General features: G+C 41.1%; 1 protein-coding gene across 2 annotated transcripts in view; it reads left to right on the top strand.

The window, feature by feature from the left end:
• The first annotated feature begins 2,628 nt into the window (after nt 1-2,628).
• The window catches only part of LOC122550233 (triple functional domain protein), a 581,330-nt gene continuing 563,505 nt past the window's right edge, over nt 2,629-20,453 (top strand). For both annotated transcript variants that reach the window (XM_087987024.1, XM_087987025.1), the window contains exon 1: nt 2,629-3,610. In XM_087987024.1, the coding sequence (XP_087843150.1) occupies nt 3,544-3,610 (67 nt within the window). In that variant the 5' untranslated portion in view covers nt 2,629-3,543. The remainder of the gene's footprint in view (nt 3,611-20,453) is intronic.

The raw sequence follows: 20,453 nt of genomic DNA on the forward strand, positions 1-20,453 counted from the left end.
GTCCTTTTGTAATTTTACACTATCATTTACACTATCTACATTGCCACCTAATTTTGGATTTGACTTCCTATGCCATGAACCAAGTTGTTAATAAATAATGAGTAATTGAGGCCCTAACACATGTCTTTGTGGAATACCACAGACCACATCCTGCCCATTTGAGTACTACACATTATCGCTACTTTCTGTTGCCTGCCACACAAGCAGTCATGTCAGTAGTTTGCCCTCAATTCTGTAGACTTCTATCTTAATTAATAATCTCTTAAGTGGCACTTTGTGGACTTCCAGAAGACACTTAACATAAACAGCTTCTGTCGACATTCCCCATTCCATTGCCAGGGAGCTTATTTTCTAAACGCCAAAGTCTTTTCCCCAGGGAAGGGGAATCCAAAACTGGTTGGTGTAGGTTTAAGGTGAGAGAGGAAAAATTTAAAAGGGACGCGAGGGTCATGCATTTATGAAATGAGCTGCCAGAGGAAGTGATGGAGGCTAGTATAAGTGCAACATATAAAGGTATCCGGATGGGTATATGAATAGGAAGGGTTTAGAGGGATATGGGCCAAATTCTGGCAAATGGGACTAGATTAAATTAGTATATGTGGTCAGCATGGATGAGTTAGACTGAAAAGTCTGTTTCCATGTTTTACATCTGTAAAATTCTGTGATTCTATAGTTGGACATGATCTTATCACAAATCCATGCTGGCTCTCCCTAATTAACTGAAAATTGGCAAGGCGGCCATGATTATAGACTCCAACAATTTTCCTGATATTAGGCTAAACGGTCTGTAATTCTCTGGTTTTCTTCCTTTTTCCATGTTAAAAAACAGAGTGACATGTGCAATGGTACATTCCAGAGGGATAACTCCTATATCTAGGGAACTCTGGAAATCTACGTTTAGGGCATCTGCAATGGGCTCTACTACTACTATTAACAGCCTCTGGAGACCATCATGTTCTGGAGATTTGTCACCCTTTAATTTCATTAATATCGTGATAACCAATATTTTATTAACATTAGTTTTATTCAATCCCTGATGCCGATCCACTATTAATTTCCTCGCAACTTCTCTAAAGCTATCCTCCTTTTTGTATTGTAATTACTGAGGCAAAGTCACCATCCAACATATCTGCTATTTCCCTATATTCAGAGACAATATTCCCACTTTCAGTGGGTCAATATTGCTCATAGCCCACCTTCCGTTTTTGTAAATAGAAATTTTTTCTTGTTGATTTGAAAGAGGTTTCCATTTATAGTCCCTTTTAGTAGCTTTTATAAGCTGCTTTATGGTCCTTTTGCATGTCTCCCATTTGGTAGGATATGTACTTTCTTTTCTGAAAGCCCTTTCTTTTAATTTGTATCCTTATACCCATCATCGTTTGTGGCTATTTTGTTTGGTGAGCTATTGTTTTACAAGTTATGAATTTGTCTTATCCTTCAAATGTTTTCTAAACAATCTCTTCAAAAATGTTAATATATACTTCTGGAACAGATGGGACTTGACCCCAGGTCTCATAGGTCAGAGACGGGGACTGTATCACCACACAAGAGCTCCATTTGGCTCAGCCCAGTTAATCCAGATTCTGAAGAGGAATCACTTGACTAAATCTTTAATGCTGCTTTCTCTTCATAGATGCTGCCAGATGAGTAAGTACCTTCAACCATTTTCTGAATCCACAGTTTAGGGTCCGAGATGTACGATGCGGAAACAGATCCTTCAACTCATCTATGCTGACCACTTATCCTAAATTAATCCAGACTCATTTGCCAGCATTTGGTGATATCCCTCAACCCTTCCTATTCATATTGCTATCCAGATGCCTTTCAAATATTGTAATTGTACAAGCCTCTAGCACTTCTGCTGGCAGGTCATATGCACCAATCTCTGCATTTAAAAAAAAAGCCTCCTCAGTTCCTTTCAAATCTTTCCCTTTTCACCTTAAACCTATGTCCTCCAGTTTTGGACTCCCGTACCCTGGGGAAAAGACCTTGACAATTCATCCTACTCATGCCCTTCAAGATTTTATAAACTTCTGTAAGGTCACTCCTCAGCCTCTGATGTGCCAAGGAAAATAGCCCCAGCCTATTTAGCCTCTCCCTATCGCTCAAACTCTCGAACTGTGGCAACATCCTTATAAACCTTTTCTGAACCCTTTTAAGTTTCACAACATCTTTGTTATAGCAGGGAGACCAGAATTGAATGCAGTGTTCCAAAAGCAGCCTAACCAATGTTCTGTACTGTCGCAACATGATTTCCCAACTCCTGTACTCAGTACACTGACCAAGAAAGGCAAGCGTGCCAAATGCTTCTCTACCTGGGACTCCACTTTCAAGCATCTATGAACCTGCACTGCAAGACCTTACCATTAAATGTATAAGTCCTGCTCTGATTTGCCCTACCAAACTACCTCACATCTATTTAGATTAATTTCCATCTGGCACTTACTGTCCTATCTGCCCATCTGATCAAAGTGCCTTTTTAATCAGGTAACCTCATTTGCTGTCCACTGCACCACCAATTTTGGGGTCACCTGCAAACTTACTGCATTCGCATCCAAATTATTTTTATAAATAACAAAAAGCAGTTTTATTTGTTAACTTTAGTGAACAGTTCTTTTATAATTTATTTGTATTAATGCGTAATTGTATTTCTACATTGTAAATGCATTTCATTCACATTGTGTTGCCCTGTTGCTCTTACATCTACCAATAGACTGTGCAGCTGAATGTCATAAAATGCTCCAACTCTTAAATGGTTTGGATTGTGTATTTATAACATACATTCAGAACATTGTACATTTAAGAAATATTTAGTTATGTTTTGTCGATGCATATTCATTTGCACGTGTTTAAAATGAAGACATCCAATTCGTAAAGTTGCGTATATTTTCATATTTTTCCCTAAATACGCTTTGTGACATTTGTTCAGCTCTTAGATACGTTTTGAATATGCAAATTTGTGAATTAGGTATTTCTATTGCAGTATAACCGTTCGCATGTTCACATTTCCATTGCGTAGTTGTGGCTTTAGTTACTGTGACTGTTTTCCAATTTGAGGAATTTCGGTCTCTCTCGAATGGGCTCATACCTTCGGTATGACAACATGACAGTATCACATTGGTGAATTTTAACTGCCCCTGTCTCTGTGCATCCCTTCCACCTGAAGTCCGTACCCCTCTAGATGTGTGCTATCGGAATCAATTCACATGCACGTTGACGTTTGTGTCTGCTGGCGCAACCTCGGTGCTGGGTTTGCACCTTTGGGTTGGGATGCTGCGCGCCCGCTCCGTCCTGCTGGAGGAGCAGTGACCTTGGGACGGCTGGAGTTCCGGAAGTTGCCGAGGTTTGCCGATGTTTTTCCGGACGGGTGAGTCACGGCTCCAAGATGGAGGAGAGCTGGTAGAGGTGGCAGCGCTCGCTCGCGCTCTCGCTCCCTCCGCGCGGTTGGTTGCCAGTTAGGATTTAAGGATCGACATCACCCCTCCCCCCCCGCCCCGCTCCGCCGGAGGGACTGTAACCGGACAGACCGAGGCCGCCGCCGACATGAGCTCCGCAGAGGGGGCGGAGGACCCCGCCGGGGACGCCGATATCGCCGCGTTTTTCCGAGCTGGTGAGTGAGTGAGTGGGAGACGAGGGACTGCAGCCCTGGGCTCTCCGGGAGCACAGGGATGGGCCAGGCCCGGAAACCGGGCCCACACACACTCACATTGTGGCAGATGCAGGACGAGAAGGTTCGGGCTGGAGGAAATTTTAGGAATCGAAGGCTGCACAAGGAAATAGAAAAGATCTGGGAGGAAACGGAGATGGGGGGGGTGGGGAAGGAGTGGTGGTGGTGGTGAGGAGGGGAAAAGGCAATGGGGAGGCTGCACTGAAAGAATGACGAAGATGCTCACGGTGATTGGGGGGGGCGACGGTGTGGGGAAAGTGTGTCCCAGAACCGAAGTAGTCGCGAAATAAAGGAAACCGTTGGAAACGGGCCGGAGGTAAAGTCGAAGAGAATGGGAAACTTCAGCGCATGAGAGAGGGAAGGTAGGACATGGAAGGGGATATCAGACTGTTGGGGGCGGGTGGTCGAGAGGGATGCCAGGGATTTCGTGAGCTGGGATAACTTTGGGATTTGTGGCTGACGGATCCCGTGGAGACTCCGGTTGATATCAGCAATCACCAAGCCTGACTATGATTCTGACCGGGTACGGATTATACCAACCCTTCAGCCGGTCTTCTAGCTTGGTAGGTTGATTTTTACATTTCCCTCACCGGGTCAGATTTTCTAACCAATTCCAAAAGCTGGCTTGAGATGGCCACAGAGAACGAATTGAAACTGGGATATTTTGACTTGAGGTTCAGTACTAAAATGAACAATGTACCAACCAACATTAAAGGAGATGTCAAAGAAAGCTGAGTGATGGAGGGAAATAGAATTGGACACTTGGAGTCAGCAAGTCTAAATTGGAGTAAGACAATGGTGAGCGAAATGGAAGACCAAGTGTGGTGAAATAGAAATATAATTTTGAAGTGAGAATAAGAGGATTGAGAGAGAAAAAAACGAAGGTGGAATAGGGAGCTAAAGAAGGTTCTGAATAATGTGGTGTTAAACGGAGACTTGAAGGGAGATGAGATGGATTAATAAAATGTGTAAAAATGGAGGGTAAGGAGTCTCATGTGATTACTGTTGGAGAAACTTAGACCATAGATTTCATGATGTGGGATGGAGGTGAGAAGTATAGTAGGGCAAGAACAAGAGAATGAAAATTATTGTTAAAGGAATACTGTGGTTGTTAAAATCGTAAATAAGAAAATGATGATATTGGAAATACTGAGCAGGTCAGGAAGTATCTGTGGAAAGAGAAGAGGTTAAACGAGAGCAGTTTGGTTCTTATTCCAGAAAGGGATCATAGCTTCCTCTAAATTCATCATTTTCTACTGAATGTAGGAACCTTTTGTAGAAACTGCTGACTTTGTTTACACGTCTCAGAGGTGAGAAAGGCATGTATGGCGTGGTCCCACAAGCAATGTGAGGATCAAGGAGTCTGTCGCTTTTCAGATAGGGAATTGTGACAAACTGAAACATTTTTGCAAGTTAGGTGAGGTCAGTCTGGATTTTAAGATTTGTATTGAGAGGTGTAGCTGACTTCAGTCTAACTAGTTGTTTTTCTGATCAGTTATTTTGTTAGTGTGGGCATAACCTGAAGGTTAACTAGTAATGCCATTATTTTAAGACTGGCCTGAATCACTGAACCTTCTAATTGAATGTGGCAGGTTTTCATGTTCAGCCATTAGCCTAATTCACAAAAGAGTTTGAGCAGCTATTGATGTGTTTCTATATGGAAGGTTTGATGGGATAACAAAGAAAATGGACAGGCAAACACATTTTTGGCTTTTGTATATCAATATTCAAAATTAGTATTAGTTTTACTTTGGGGGTTAAATGTGTTACCCATTGGGTTCTTGAGTCTGTTAGCAATTGTCATTGTTTTTAGAGTGGAGCTAAGGGATCTATTTCTTATGTAAAAGTTGAAAATCTGAATATTTTTGAATAATGTTTGTAGAAGTCGAAGATAACTTTCTCTTGACTGTACTTGGTTGGTGAAGTTCTCCACTGTGAATGGCCCTAATATTTCATAAAACTGAAAAAATAAATCGGGTTGATGTTGGATGAATGTTTCTTAAGCTTGTTTTATTACTGAAATTTGTTGAACCTTCTGGAATTTGCTGTTTTTGAGGATGTAAATAGTTTTAAAAATACACTATATAGCAATTATGTATCTGACATTTGAACATCTTTCACAGTCTGATTTGTGTACTGTGAAAAAGAGAATCAGATTTGGAAAAGTTTAAGTAGTCTTAAACTTTATCGGGCTTCTGTTGAAATTCCTTATTTCCATTAAATTAATAGACTCCTCATTTAGATAAAAAGACTGTTTTATTTTTGCTTAAACTGCTTAATGGCTATCTTTGAACCTAAAAATATTGTACACATTTCATGTCAGTAGAAACACACAGTCTGACCCCAAAAAATGGATTGTCTTGCATTTGAATGCTGATACTTCCAGAACTCAGACTGGTTTGCCTTTGTTGGTATCTGATTCAGAAAACCTTAAGAATTTATCATCATTCCTTTTACCTGAATATTGCTCATTCTTGTAGTTTAACTCTGACTGTTACGAATTGTAACAATTTTCAGACTGGAGGCCTGTGACCAGTATTGTGCCACAGAGATTGGTGCTGGATCCACTGCTTTTTGTTTATATAAATGTGAACATTGTGGGTGTGGCAGGTAGCAAAGAAGATTATTTCAGAGTACAGTGGGATCTTGATCAGAAGGGCCAATGGGCTGAGGAGTGGCAGATAGAATTTAATTTAGGTGAATGTGAGGTCCTGCATTTTGGACATGTAAGTCAGGGCATGACTTATACATTTAATGGTAATGCCCTGGACAAAGTTTTTGAACAAAGAGACCTTGGAGTGCAAGTTCATAGTTCCTTGAAAGTGGAGTCACAGGTACATAGGACAGTGTAGAAGGTGTTTGGTATGGTTTCCTTTATTGGTCAGTGCATTTGAGTGTTGGAGTTGGGAGATCATGTTGCGGCTATACAGGGCATTGGTCAGACCACATTTGGGATACTGTGTGCAATTCCGGTCTCCCTGCTATAGGAAGAATGGTGTGAAACTTGAAAGAGTTCAGAAAAGGTTTACAAGGATGTTGCCAGGGTTAGAGGATTTGAGCTATAGAGAGAGGCTGAAAAGGCTGGGGCTATTTTTTCTGGAGTGTTTGAGGCTGAAAGGTGGCATTAAAGAGGTTGATAAAATCATGAGGGACATGGTAGGGTAAAAAGACAAGTCTTTTCCCAGGGGTGGGGGAATCAAAACTGGAGGGCATAGGTTTAAGGTGAGAAGGGAAAGAGTTGAAAGGAAACTGAGCTGCCAGAAGAAGTGGTGAAGGCTGGTACAATTACACCAATTAAAAAGCATCTGGATGGGTATATGAATAGGAAAGGTTTAGGGGGATATTTGCCAAATGCTGGAAAATGAGATGACATTTATGTAGGATATCTGGTCGGCATGGATGAAATGGACCAATGGGTCCGTTTTCATGCTGTAAATCTCTGACTCTCCGGTTCTAAGTCTTCCTGTTTACTGATTTTATGAAGTATAGTGCGCACAGGTTAAAACCTTGTTAGAAGTGAAGTGTTTCTAATATTGCATTTTTTGGACTGTATTTTTATCTTTCAGTGCCTCCCCTCCAACCCCACCCCACTCAAATTCCTGATGAAGGGCTTATGCCCGAAATGTCGAATCTTCCCACAGCCTGACCTGTGCTTTTCCAGCACCACACTTGTTGACTTTGTAGATCTATGTTAACTAAATGTTCTAAACACATTTAGTGTTCTTGAAATGTATTACAGGGAAGCCTTGCATGCATTTGATCCTTCCTGGAAAAAGAATAGTAATAGTACAGTAATTGGGGTTAATATTCATTGATTTAAAGTTTTTTTTACTATAATAAGTCATTGCTGGCTTCCATTAACATATGCCAAATGTCACCTGAATGAGAGTGAAATGTTCTTTTTCTTCAAATAAAATCTAACTATATGGTTCAGTTAAATTCTGATATCAAATTTAAATTATGAAAAATATAGTTCTATCTTGCGGTTACAGTTTGTATTTAGGAGTTTGTAGAATACTTCTTTATTGTGTACCCTCCACCTCCTTGGTGGAGGAGTGTCTTGGGATTCCAGCTTCTGTATGGCAAAGCTGCCTTTCTATTGTCTATCATTTTGCAAATTCTCAATGCAAATTGCCATCACTTATCGTGAAATGAACTGACTGAATAGTAAATCAATGTAGCTCCATTTAATAGGAAACTTAAGAATGTGTGATTTCATTTTTTGGTTTATTAAATCTGGTGCTCATAGAAATCCCCTGATATCGGTTAGTTCAGATGGCTGGATGGTTGGTGTTTTGTTGCAAAGTAATGCCAACAGTATGGATTCAATTTGGAGAAGATGAGGTCTGCAGATGTTGAAGATCAGAATCAAAAAGTGTGGTGCTGGAAAAGTACAGCAAGTCAGGCAGCATCCAAAGGAACAGGGGAGTCGATGTTTTGAGCATAAGTTGTTCATCAGGAATCTGGTTTCTGATGAACAGCTTATGCTCGAAACATCGACTCTCCTGTTCCTCGGATGCTGCCTGACCAGCTGTGCTTTTCCAGCAACACACTTTTCAACAGCATGGATTCAGTTCCCACACTGAGGTTACTATGAAGGACTGTACTTCTCAACTTCTCCTCATACCTAAGGTACGATAACCCTATGGTTAAACCACCAATAATTGTCTCTTTGTAATAAGAACAGCCTCTGGTCCAGTAGCCCTTCCTGATGAAGGGCTTTTGCCCAAAACGTTGATTTCAAAACTCCTTGGATGCTGCCTGAACTGCTGTGCTCTTCCAGCACCACTAATCCAGAATCTGTTTTCCAGCATCTGCAATCATTGTTTTTACCTCTGGTCCAGTAGGACTAGTCAATTTTACCTTTCAGATATCAGGCAAATGAAAGGGTATGCAGTAAATACTGACATTAAATTCTTCACTGAAGATGAGCGTTGGTCTTTCAGCTATTTATTTAGTGTATGATGACTTGCATTAATTTAGCTGTACTCTGAACATTGGCTTTAAATTTCTTCAGGATTGTTGAATATAGGAATTTTACTATTGGCTTATAATTATAGATTTGCAAAGAAGATACAGCACAGGCTATTCAGCTTAACTAATCTGTACAGCTATTTATACTCCAAACAAGTCTTCTCCAAATTCTTTTCACTTTTTAGAAAATCTTTGTCATCTAGAATGAGATCCACAATCAAAGAAGTTAATTTTCAATGCCAGTTAGGTTGCTTGGCAATGATTAAGATTAATAACTTATTTTAAAAATTAGTACAATAGAGTAGATGAGTCCTTAATTTTGCTGGTGAATCAATCACATGATAGAATTTAATGTAGGAAAATGCACTTTTGCAGGAAGCATGGAGGAGCTAAGTATTATTTAAATGGAGAAAGACTGCAGAAAGCTACAAAACAAAGGGATTTGGGTGACCTCATAAAATCCCTACAGTGTGGAAACAGGCCATTAGGCCCAAAAACCCACACCAACCCTCTGAAGGGTAACCAACCCAGATCCATTTCCCTATCCTATTACTCTACATTTACTTCTGACTAATGTACCTAACCTACACATCCTGAATTCTATGGGCAATTTAGCATGGCCAGTTCTCCTAAACTGCACATCTTTGGATTGTGGGAGGAAACTGGAGCACCTGGAGGAAGCCCACGCAGACACAGTGAGAATGTGCAAACCCCACACACAGTCGCCCGAGGGTGGAATTAAACCTGGGTCTCTGGGAGGCAGTAATGCTAACCACTCAGCCACCGTGTCGTCCTGCATGAATCACAAAATAGCTAACATTCAAGTTCAGCTGGGAAAGCAAATGGAATGTTGATGTTGGCCTATATTTCAAAGAGAATGGAATATAAAAGTAGGGAGGTATTCAAGGCAGTAATCAGACTGCAACTGAAATACTGTGAACAATTTGGGCTCTTATCTAAGGAAAAATGTACTGGCATTGTGAAGACAGTCTGGAGAAGGTTCATTATGCTGATACCAAGTACTCTAGTGAGGAGATGCTGGGTAGATTGGGCCTGTACTAATAAACTGCACAAGATTCTTGGGAGACTTGACAGTGTAGACGTAGAAAGGTTGTTTTTTCTAGTGAATGAATCTAGGACCAGAAGGCATTCTCTCAGGTTGCACATTTAAGAGACAGAACTGAGGCAGAGTCACTTGACCTGAAATGTTAACTCTGATTTCTTTCCATACATGGTGCCAGACCTGCTGAAAATTTCCAGTAATTTTTTTTCTTTTGACTCTGATTTGCAGCATACACAGTTCTTTCCATTTTTATTGCACATTTAAGACACAGGTGAGGAATTTCTTCTGAGGGTTGTGAATCTGTGGAATTTTTTACTATGGTGGGGGGCTGTTGAGGTTGTGTTAGTTATGTTTAGTTAAAGCTGAGAGATTCTTAATCAGCATGGGAATCAAAGGTTGTGGGCTATCAGATCAACCATGATCTCATTCAGTAGAAGGGCAGACTGAATAGGCTGAATGGCTTATATCCCCTAGATCTTATGGTCTTAATACAACACCACACCAATCTTCTGTCTGAATGCTGAGTTTCTTGACTGGACCATCATATAGAAAAGTTTTGGGGACTAAGGCAACTCGGACAGCAACTTCCTAATCTGCTTTAACTGCAGATGTCTCATTAATCTTTAAAGGTAACCTCGCTAGTATTTTTAATGTGAAAATCTGGGCCGGGTTCTCCAAACATACCAAGCCATTTGTAATTTTAATTATCTCTATCGGGTCACCTCTGTCTTTTCTTGTCTAAAACACTGCAATCTAGTCAATCTTTCCTGATGGCTGTTGTGTCTCAGTTCTGATAAAAATCCTTGTCTGCACAAGGAAATATAGTTTTTTATACTTTTTCCTATGCTTAATCTCCTTTCCCATGATATTGGTATCAAAATTGTGCACAGTTCTTGAAGTATCACTTGACCACCTAACTTCCCTAAATTTGAAATGTGTACTTCTGGAAATTAAATCTCTGCTTTGTTAGCATTTTCTAATTATTTAGCTCATCTGCAGTCCTACTTCAAATAATTTGTTAACGTTGTTGGCCTTTGCTCTTCTTGACCATTCAGTTTTTTTTAGGTGTAGATGATGGGTTTTTTTCATTCCTGCCAAAGTGTAGCACTTCATATTTACCTAGGGTTCATTTCCCACTTAACTGCTCATTTTCTAAGACTTCTAATAGTGCATTCTTGCCCAGTGTTAACTCTGCCCTCGCAATTTTGTAACATCTAAATTTTGATATTGTTACTTTTTACATCACATTAATTCAAGTTCTAAGTAACCATGATCCCAGTATTGATCCTGTGAGCACTGCTTTCTATCTTGCTTCAATCAGATCAACTATCTTTTATGCTATTCTCTGCTTTTGCTAGCCCTTCTTAGCTAATATGCTGTCTAATCAATAATCAGTCCTTTATTTCACAATACCCAATTTTGGGCCCAATTCTGCCATACTTTATTCTTTTGAAAATCGAAGTATATGTTGTCAACTGAATTACTCTTTCCATTACCTCTTCAAATAATTCTTTAAGGTTAGGTAAGCATGACTTTGTCTTTCTGAATTCATGTTGACCATCATTTTCCTCTGTTGTCTTGTTCTTCTATCACTTTTAAAGTAAAGTCCCAATGTCTTTCCTATCAATTAGTCCATATATTTTTTCCAAATGAAGCAACATCAGCTGTTCACTCGTCGTTTGGCAATATTTCCTCTTCCCTTGAGTTTTATTTGGTGGCTATCCTGGCTCCTCTGTTGTTTGGTTGAGTGTGTATTGCTACATACCATCCATCAGAGAGCTTTATCCTCTTTTAGTTTTGCTAGTTTATCAAATACATACATCCTTTCAGTCAAAACTATATTCATTTCAAGGTCATCAAGTGAAATATATATTTCTTTACATTCTTCAGTTAAAAACTGAAGCAGCATAAGTCGTGTAGAAGCATAGAAAAATTATGACCTTCTCCTTTATCATTCAATAATCCTATCCCTACTTAAATTTTCCTTTTAGTTTTATCTATGTAACAGGGTTATGTTGTTATTCCTTGATAATCTGATTTTGTATCTTCTCATTGCCTGTGTGATAGAATTGGTTTCAGTATTCTCTCAAGTTCCTCAGATTCCTTTCTAAGACTGTAAGACATAGGAACAGCAGTGGGCCATTCGGCCCCTCTAGCTGCCTTCACCATTCGATAGGATCATAGCTGATTCAATATTCCTCATTAGATTAGATTAGATTACAGTGTGGAAACAGGCCCTTCGGCCCAACAAGTCCACACCGACCTGCCGAAGCGTAACCCACCCATACCCCTACATTTACCCCTTACCTAACACTACGGGCAATTTAGCATGGCCAATTCGCCTGACCTGCACATCTTTGGATTGTGGGAGGAAACCGGAGCACCCGGAGGAAACCCACGCAGACACGGGGAGAACGTGCAAACTCCACACAGTCAGTCGCCTGAGGTGGGAATTGAACCCGGGTCTCTGGCGCTGTGAGGCAGCAGTGCTAACCACTGTGCCACCGTGCCGCCCACATGTCTGCTTTCCTGCATTTTCCTTGTAATCCTTGATTCCTCTTCAGATTTCAGAGTCTATCTATCTCACCTTTAAATATACATATTGCCTGCCTCCGTAGCGCTCTGTACAAAGGGTTCTAAAGACTTTCAGCTTTCAGAAAGAAGAAATCCCTCCTTAGTCTTAAATTGGCACCACTTTATTCTGAGGCTATGACCTTTGGACCTAGACTCTCCCATGAGGGGAAACATCTTTTCAGCATTTCCCCTGTCAAAACCCTGAAGAATCTTGTTAGCTTAATTGAGATTACCTATCATTCTTTTGAACTCCAGTGAGTAGAGTTCCAATCTGTTTAACTTTGACTCATAAGACAATCCCTTCTATACCAAGGATCATCCTACTGAATCTTCTCTGAACTGCCTCTAGTTAAATGATACCTTTGCTTAAATAAGGGGACCAAAACTGCTCTCAGTATTCTAGATGTGGTCTCACCACCAACTTTTACAATTGCAATGAGACTTCCTGACTCTTTTACTCCAATCCCCTTGAAATAAGGGTCAACATTCCATTAGCCTTTCTGATTACCTGCTGCACCTGTGTGTCAGTTTTCTGTGTTTCATGCACGAGTACCTCCAAGTCCCTTTTGTTTCACCCTTTTGAAAGTTTTCTCCATTTCAATAACGCCGTTTGATCTTTCTTTAGCTTCTAAGTACTTCCCTTTATGAAAATGCTGATTAGTTGATTTGATGTTCTTTCTGAATAATGTTAATGGATTCCTTTTCTGGTTGAAGTAGACTTAGGACCTACCTCCCTGCCTTCTCCTTGAAAGTGGAAGGCAGTGGCAAAATACCACTGACAAAGAAGTGTCAAGCTCAATGGACTGGGTACAGCATTAGCAGATTATGAACCAAAGAACCTCTTTCAGGCATCAGTACTGCACTGCCTCCGTCATAGACACATTCCTTTTGTAGCTGTGGATAATGGCCACCTTGAGCTGACTTTCAGTCCTCATCTCCCAACTTGCTTCACCCTGCCTTGTTGTCGTTTCCCCCGTGCACCATCAAAAATCCATGGACTTGGTCTCCTGGTGTTGCTTTGTACCAGCCTTGCACCCTCCTCTGGAAAGCCAACTTCAGTGGAGTTTTCCTTAGAAGAGTGAAAAATGAACATGGTAGCTGCACCTCCAAGATGAAATACAGTACTACTTATACTTTAAATGGCTGAATTCATATACTGGTAAACATTAGCCTTTATTTTCCATAATAACCTTTGATCACAGGAGCGGTGAAAAACTAATAAGAGAAACAGTGAGTTTGAAAAAGACTGGAAGCTAGCGTAAAAGGGAATACCAAATTCTTTACAAGATGATGTACAGGAAAGGAATAGTAAAAAGAAATTTGGGACCAAAAGATGCATTTACACCTGGCCAAAGAGAACCTGGTTGAGATATTAACTGAATGGGACAATACAGTGGAAGAAACCGTTCTTCTCAAAAAAGGCACAAGAACGGGAGGACATAGATTTAAAGTGATGTGCAAAAGATGCAAGGTGATGTGAGAAAATATGTTTTTATATAGTCAGTAATTAAGGTGTGGATGCACTGTCTGGAAATTGAGACACAGAAAATAGAGGCAGGAATTGTCTGTTTGCATCTTCGAATTTGCTCTGCCATTTAATATGATCGTGGCTGATCCTCTAATTGCGTACCTGGTTCTTGCTTTCTCTCCATATCCTTTGATCCCTTTAGCTCTGAGAACTATATCTAACGTTCAGTGATTTGGCCTCAACCATAGAATTCCACAGGCTCACCACTCTCTGGGTGGAAAGATTTCTCATCTCGGTCCTAAATAGTCCCATGTCCGTAAACTATGATCCTTGGTTCTGTACTGTCTGCTCATCAGGAACAACGTCCCTTTGATATCCTGTCTAGTCCTGTTAGAATTTGAGAGGGGATCTCAGAAGCCTATAAATTTTTTCAAAATGCTAATGAATATAGTCCTAACTGATCCAGCCTCTCTTCATATGTCAGTCTTGCCATGCCACAAATCAGTCTGGTGAATCCTAATCACTCACTCCATTGCTAGAACATCTTCCTTCAGATAAGAAAAGCAAAATTGCGCACAATACTCCAGGTGGTGTCACCAAAGCCATGTACAATTGCAGTAAGACATTCCTGCTCCTGGACTTGAATCCTCTCATTGAAGGCTAACATACCATTTGTCATTTTCATATGTAATGATGGTATTGGTGTCGGCACTCTAAGTCTTGCGGTGGTTGTCATGACAGGGTTGTACTGTGTGGTGGTCGACGTTATCCTGAAACTCAGGCAGTTTGCTATGACTAGTGATCAGTTTAAGGTTTGGTTGTTTAAAGGTGGGAAGTGGAGGTGTAGGGAAGGTCTTGGAGAGGTGCTTGCTCCTGGGAAGTACTGGACAATGAAGGGTTTCCTATCGGTTGCAACCCTGTCTCTCCTGAGGAGGTCATCACGGTTTCTTGCTGTGGCACATCAGAACTGACAATTGGTGAGTTGAGCATTGTACCCTGTTCTTATGAGGGCATCCTTGAGCACCTTCAGGTGTCTGTCACATTCCTCCTTATTTGAACAGATCCTTTGTATGCATAGGGCTTGTCAGTAGGGAATAGCTATTTTAATTTGATTAGGGTGGATGCTAGAGAAGCGAACTATTGTGACCACTTCACTGGTGAGCGACACTCGGCCTCGGACCTTCGGGTGACCATCCTCCAAGGCAGACTTTTGGACAGGCAACAACGCAAATTGGCTGAGCAGAAGCTGATAGCCAAATTTGCTACCTATGGGAATAGCCTCAATGGGACCTTGGATTCATGTCACACTGCACTACGCACATGTGTACATGTGCCCCCCCTCCACACATGCGCCCCTCCCACAAGAGCATGCACTTTACCAAGCTTGTGCACATGCAAACGCACTCTCATGTTCATGTGCATGCACACTCGCACTGGCTCTGTCTCTTTTTTCAGGGGGGTGAATTTGTATTTGCAGAATTATATTTGCAGATACATTCTATTTTGTTCAAAAAATGCAGAACCTGTAGGCGGTTAATCCATGTCATATTTTGTAAATTCCACTTTGGAAATAGAACCAGTCTGACTCAAGATTGGGAAACAGACAGACTCTAACCTCACACCTTTAATACTTTGTCTGAGCTGAGATGTCACCTTCTGATATAAAACCTTAAAGTATCTTGAGAATATGACTTAAAAGAAGTTCTGGGATTTACATATTAAAGAACCAAAACCAGCCAACCCATTCTAAAAGATGGAAGACTTAACAATTTACTATGTTTGTTCAATATATCATTTCAGCTGTATGAGACTGTAGTCTTTAGGTATAAATTGTATCTTATGGCCCTGCTTCACAACAACGTGATGAAGAAGCAGTGCTTTGAAAGCTAGTGCTTCCAAATAAACCTGTTTGACTATAAACTGGTGTTGTGTGATTTTTAACTTTGTTCCCTTTCAAATAGCTGTCTAACTTGAATAATGTGTAACAATACAGCAAGAAAGCTGGAGAATGGGACTCCGTCATAGTATTCATTCGGAGAGCTGTGCTGGGCCATTTGAGCCCCCTTTATGTTATAACAAGTCTGTTCACATGCTTGGGTTGGTGCAACTCCAACAACAGTCTGAGTGATTGGCACTGCATCCATTGCCTTGAACATTTGTTTCCTTCACCAATGTCATACTCTGGCTGTAATTTACAGCATGTACTGTGCAACTCACCAAGAGTGTTTTGACAGCGTCTCCCAGTTTGTGACCTGTGCCACCTAGAGTGACCAGGGTGGCTGATGTGTGGAAGTGCCAAGTACCTAAGTCACATACCATCCTGACTTGGAAATATATTGTCATTCCTGTATCCTTGCTGGATGAAAGTCCTGATACTTTACAGGAACACTCATAAAACAAATATGCCACTGAGACACATTGGGTCATATGACTGGAATCTTAGTCAAACCAGCTGATTTTAAGGAGACACTTAGAAGAATGCAAAGAATCGTGAAGCATTTCCAGAACTTAAGCCTGTTATGACCAAAAGCACAGATGCCAGTGTTGAAGTGATTTCAGTTTGGGATTTTTCAAGTGACCAGCATTAGATGGGCACAGATATCTTGGAGAGTTGAGCAGCTGGTAAAGATAATCACTGTATGGAGTGGTGAGATTTGGAAGCAAGGGTAGAGATTTTAAAATCAAAATGTTGCTTGAGCTGGAACCAGTTTGGGTCATTGTCAAAAGAAATGTTGATGAATGGGATTGGATTGTGAACAGCAAGTTTTCTGGGTGACCTCAAGATTATGAAGGGTAGAAAGTATGAGACCAGCCAGTAGTCTGTTGGCACTAGTTGAGTTGAGATGGAGTGAAATTAGGCATTGTTGCAGAGTTGGGAGGGATACATGCTGCAAATCTTGGAGTAAAATGTAACATGCAAGTCATGAACATTTTGACTTCTAGTCTTGGAGTGTTGTCAGGGAGAAGGATGAGTTCATTAGCAAAGGAATGGAATTTGGAGCAGGGAAAATAGATTGTGGTCTGGAAGATGGATATAGGTGATGAGTGATACAAGATATTGATCACAAGTGGAGTTACCTTTTGTTGCTATGATGGAACTAGCAAGATCGCATTAAATAGCAAGGTTTGGGGATGCCTGTGTTTGGGGAGTTTACATGCTGAGTTCACATGGAAATGAAATTTGAAGCATGCAAAGTAGTTTGGTCAAGAGACTGAAAGGTGAAAGCTATACATATCTTGTAAGAGAACATTTTTATTATACTTTGATAAATGGTAATTTTGAATGAAAGAATGAGATGTTCACAGAAGAACATCCCAGACGAGTAAGATGTGTTGTCTGGCATTAAGTTTTAGGTGAATGCCTTAGTGTTTTTGATGGGGCAAGTGATGGCAGGGCGTGGAGGCTTCATTAAAGGAAATGTATTATTACCCCGCAATGAGGTTTCTGTTAAAGATGTGATTTCATAAGTTATATGGCTGTGGAACAGGCCACTCGATCCACCTAATGTTTGAACGCCATTCAAGCCCTCTTGTCTTTCCTCCCCTCTAAGTATATCAACTTGATGCCTTAAAAAGCTTTTGGAGCTTCATATGTGCATTTACACCAGTGGTTTCCATCTCTCTCATAATCATAAGACTAGAAGCTCCAGGAGCAGAATTAGACCATTCAACTAATTAGTCTGTTCTGCTTTTTGATCATGGCTGATAGGTTTCTCAAGAGTCTGGTGCTGCAAAAGCACAGCAGGTCAGGCAGCACCTGAGAGGCAGGGGCATCGAAATTTTGCGCAGATGCCCGTCCTAATGAAGGACTTATACCCAAAACGTCGATTGTCCTGCTCCTCGGATGCTGCCTGACCTGCTGTGCTTTTCTAGCGCCACACTAACTCTGACCTCCAGCGTCTGCGATCCTCACTTTCTCCTGTTTTGTTTCTCAACCCCATTCTCCTTCCTTCTTCCTGCAAGCCTTGATCCCTTATAGATCCAGAGCTGGCCAGTGGAATTGTTTTTGGGCTAGAAATCCAGATGCCCAGGTAATGTTCTTGGAACTTGGATTCAAATCCCATCATGACAAATAATAGATTTTTATTAATTTGAAATTCTATCTCCGTCTTAAAGACACTTGATCACTTGGCCTCCAAGACTTCTATAGCATTGAGTTCTCTAGACTCATCATCTGAAGAGGTTCCTCCTGATCTCCATTCTAAAGTGTCGTCCCTTTACTCTAAGGCTGTGCCCTTGGGTCATAGTCTGTTTTACTAGTAGAAACATAACGTAACGTAAGAAATAGCATGAGTAGGCCTTCTGACCTATTGAGCCTGCTCTGCCATTCAATACAATCATGGCTGATCTTGTCATGGACTCAGGTCCACTTATCCACCTGCTCACCATCACCCTTAATTCCTTTATTATTCAAAAATCGATCTATCTTTGCCTTAAAAAAACATTCAATGAGTTGTCTCAACTGCTTCACTGAGCAGAGAATTCTAGGATTCACAGATGGATGAAGAAGTTATTCATCAACTCAATCCGAAAGCTGCTTTTTGTTTTGAGGCTCTGGTTCCTAGTTTGTTTCACCTGTTGGTGAAAACAACCTCCTGCTTATATCTTAGCTAGCCCCTTCATTGTTTTATGTTTCTGTGAGATCCTCCTCATTCTTCTAGATTCCAATGAGTATAGTCCCAGTCTACTCAATCTCTCCTCATAAGCAAACCCTCTGAATTCCAGAATCAACATAGCCAATCCCCTCTACACCTCTTCCAATGCCAGTGAAGCCTTTCTCAAGTAAGGAGACCAAAACCTCACACAGTACTCCAGGTGTGGCCTCACTAGCACTCTATCCATCCGCAGCACAACTTCATCCCTCTACCAATGAAGGACAATGTTCCATTTGCCTAAACAGTGAGGCATATAGGTTACATGACACAGGAATTGCATAAAGCAAGATCAACATTAACAAGATCAGCTTTGTTTGAAGTTAGTGTCTGTTTATCGGTCTAATAATAGCAGGGACGAAACTGTTCTTGAACCTGTTGGTGGTTATTCAAGCTTCTGTACCTTCTGCCTAATGGGAAAGATTGTAGGAGAGCATCACCAGGTTGGGAGGGGTCTTTAATGTTGGTAGCCTTTCTGTGGCAGAATTATAGAGATGTACAGCATGGAAACAGACCCTTCGGTCCAACATGTCCATGCCGGCCTGATATCCCAACCCAATCTAGTCCTACCTGCCAGCACCCAGCCCATATCCCTCCAAACCCTTCCTATTCGTATACCCATTCAGATGCCTTTTAAATGTTGCAATTGTACTAGCCTCCACCACTTCCTCTGGCAGCCCATTCCACACACACGCCACCTTCTGCTTCAAAAAGTTGCCCTTTAGGTCTCTTTTATATCTTTCTCCTCTCACCCCAAACCTATGCCCTCTAGTTTGGATTCTGCCACACCAGGGAAAAGGCCTTGCCTATTTACCCTATCCATGCCCTCATGATTTTATAAACCTCTATACGGTCACTCCTTAGCCTCCGATGCTCCAGGGAAAACAGTCCCAGCCTATTCAATGTCTCCCTGTAGCTCAAATCCTCCAACCTTGGTAACATCCTTGTAAATATTTTCTGAACCCTTTCACTAGAAGGGAGACCAGAATTGCATGCAATATTCCAACAGTGGCCTAACCACAGTCCTGTACAGCCGCAAAATGACTTCCCAACGCCTGTACCCAGTAATCTGGCCAATAAGGGAAAGCATACCAAACGCCAGCTTCACTATCCTATCTACCTGCGACTCTACGTTCAAGGAGCTATGAACCTGCACTCCAAAGTCTCTTTGTATTAATTATCTATACATTATATAATTAATTATACAATATATTATAAATATAAGTAATTATATAATTAATTATATATTAAGTGTATAAGTCCTGCTCTGATTTGCTTTTCCAAAATGCATCACCTCGCATTTATCTAAATTATCCGTCTGCCACTCCCCAGCCCATTGGCTCAGCTGATCAGGATCCCATTGTAATTCAAGGTAACCTTTTTCGCTGTCCACTACACCTCCAATTTTGGCGTGATCTGCAAACTTACTAACTATAACTAACTCTTCAGCTCATATCAAATCTTTTATATAAATGACAAAAAGTAGTGGACCCACACTGATGCTTGTGGCGCTCCACTGGTCACAAGCCTCCAATCTGAAAAACAATCCTTCTACCTTTGAGCTAGTTTGGTATCCAAATGGCTTGTTCTCCCCGTATTCCATGAGATCTAACCTTGCTAACCAGTCTCCCATTGGGAACCTTGTTGAACGCCTTACCTATGTCCATATAGATCGCGTCTACCTCTCTGCCCTCATCACTCCTCTTTGTAACTTCTTCAAAAAACTCAATCAAGTTTGTAAGACATGATTTCACACACACAAGGCCATGTTGACTATTCCTAATCAGTCCTTGCCTTTCCAAATACATGTACATCCTGTCCCTCAAGATTCCCTCAAACAACTTTTCCACCACTGACGTCGGGCTCACTGGTCTATAGTTCCCTGAATTGTCCTTACCACCCTTCTTAAACAGTGGCACCACGTTAGCCAACCTCCCGTCTCCGACACCTCACTTGTGACAATCGATGATATGAACATCTCAGCAAGAGGCCCAGCAATCCTTCCCTAACTTCCCTCAAGAGTTCTAGGATACACTTGATCAGGTCCTGGGGAAT

Source organism: Chiloscyllium plagiosum, unplaced genomic scaffold (genome assembly GCF_037043375.1).
Source record: "Chiloscyllium plagiosum isolate Xiang-an unplaced genomic scaffold, Cpla_swu_hap1 HiC_scaffold_5, whole genome shotgun sequence".
NCBI lineage: Eukaryota > Metazoa > Chordata > Chondrichthyes > Orectolobiformes > Hemiscylliidae > Chiloscyllium > Chiloscyllium plagiosum.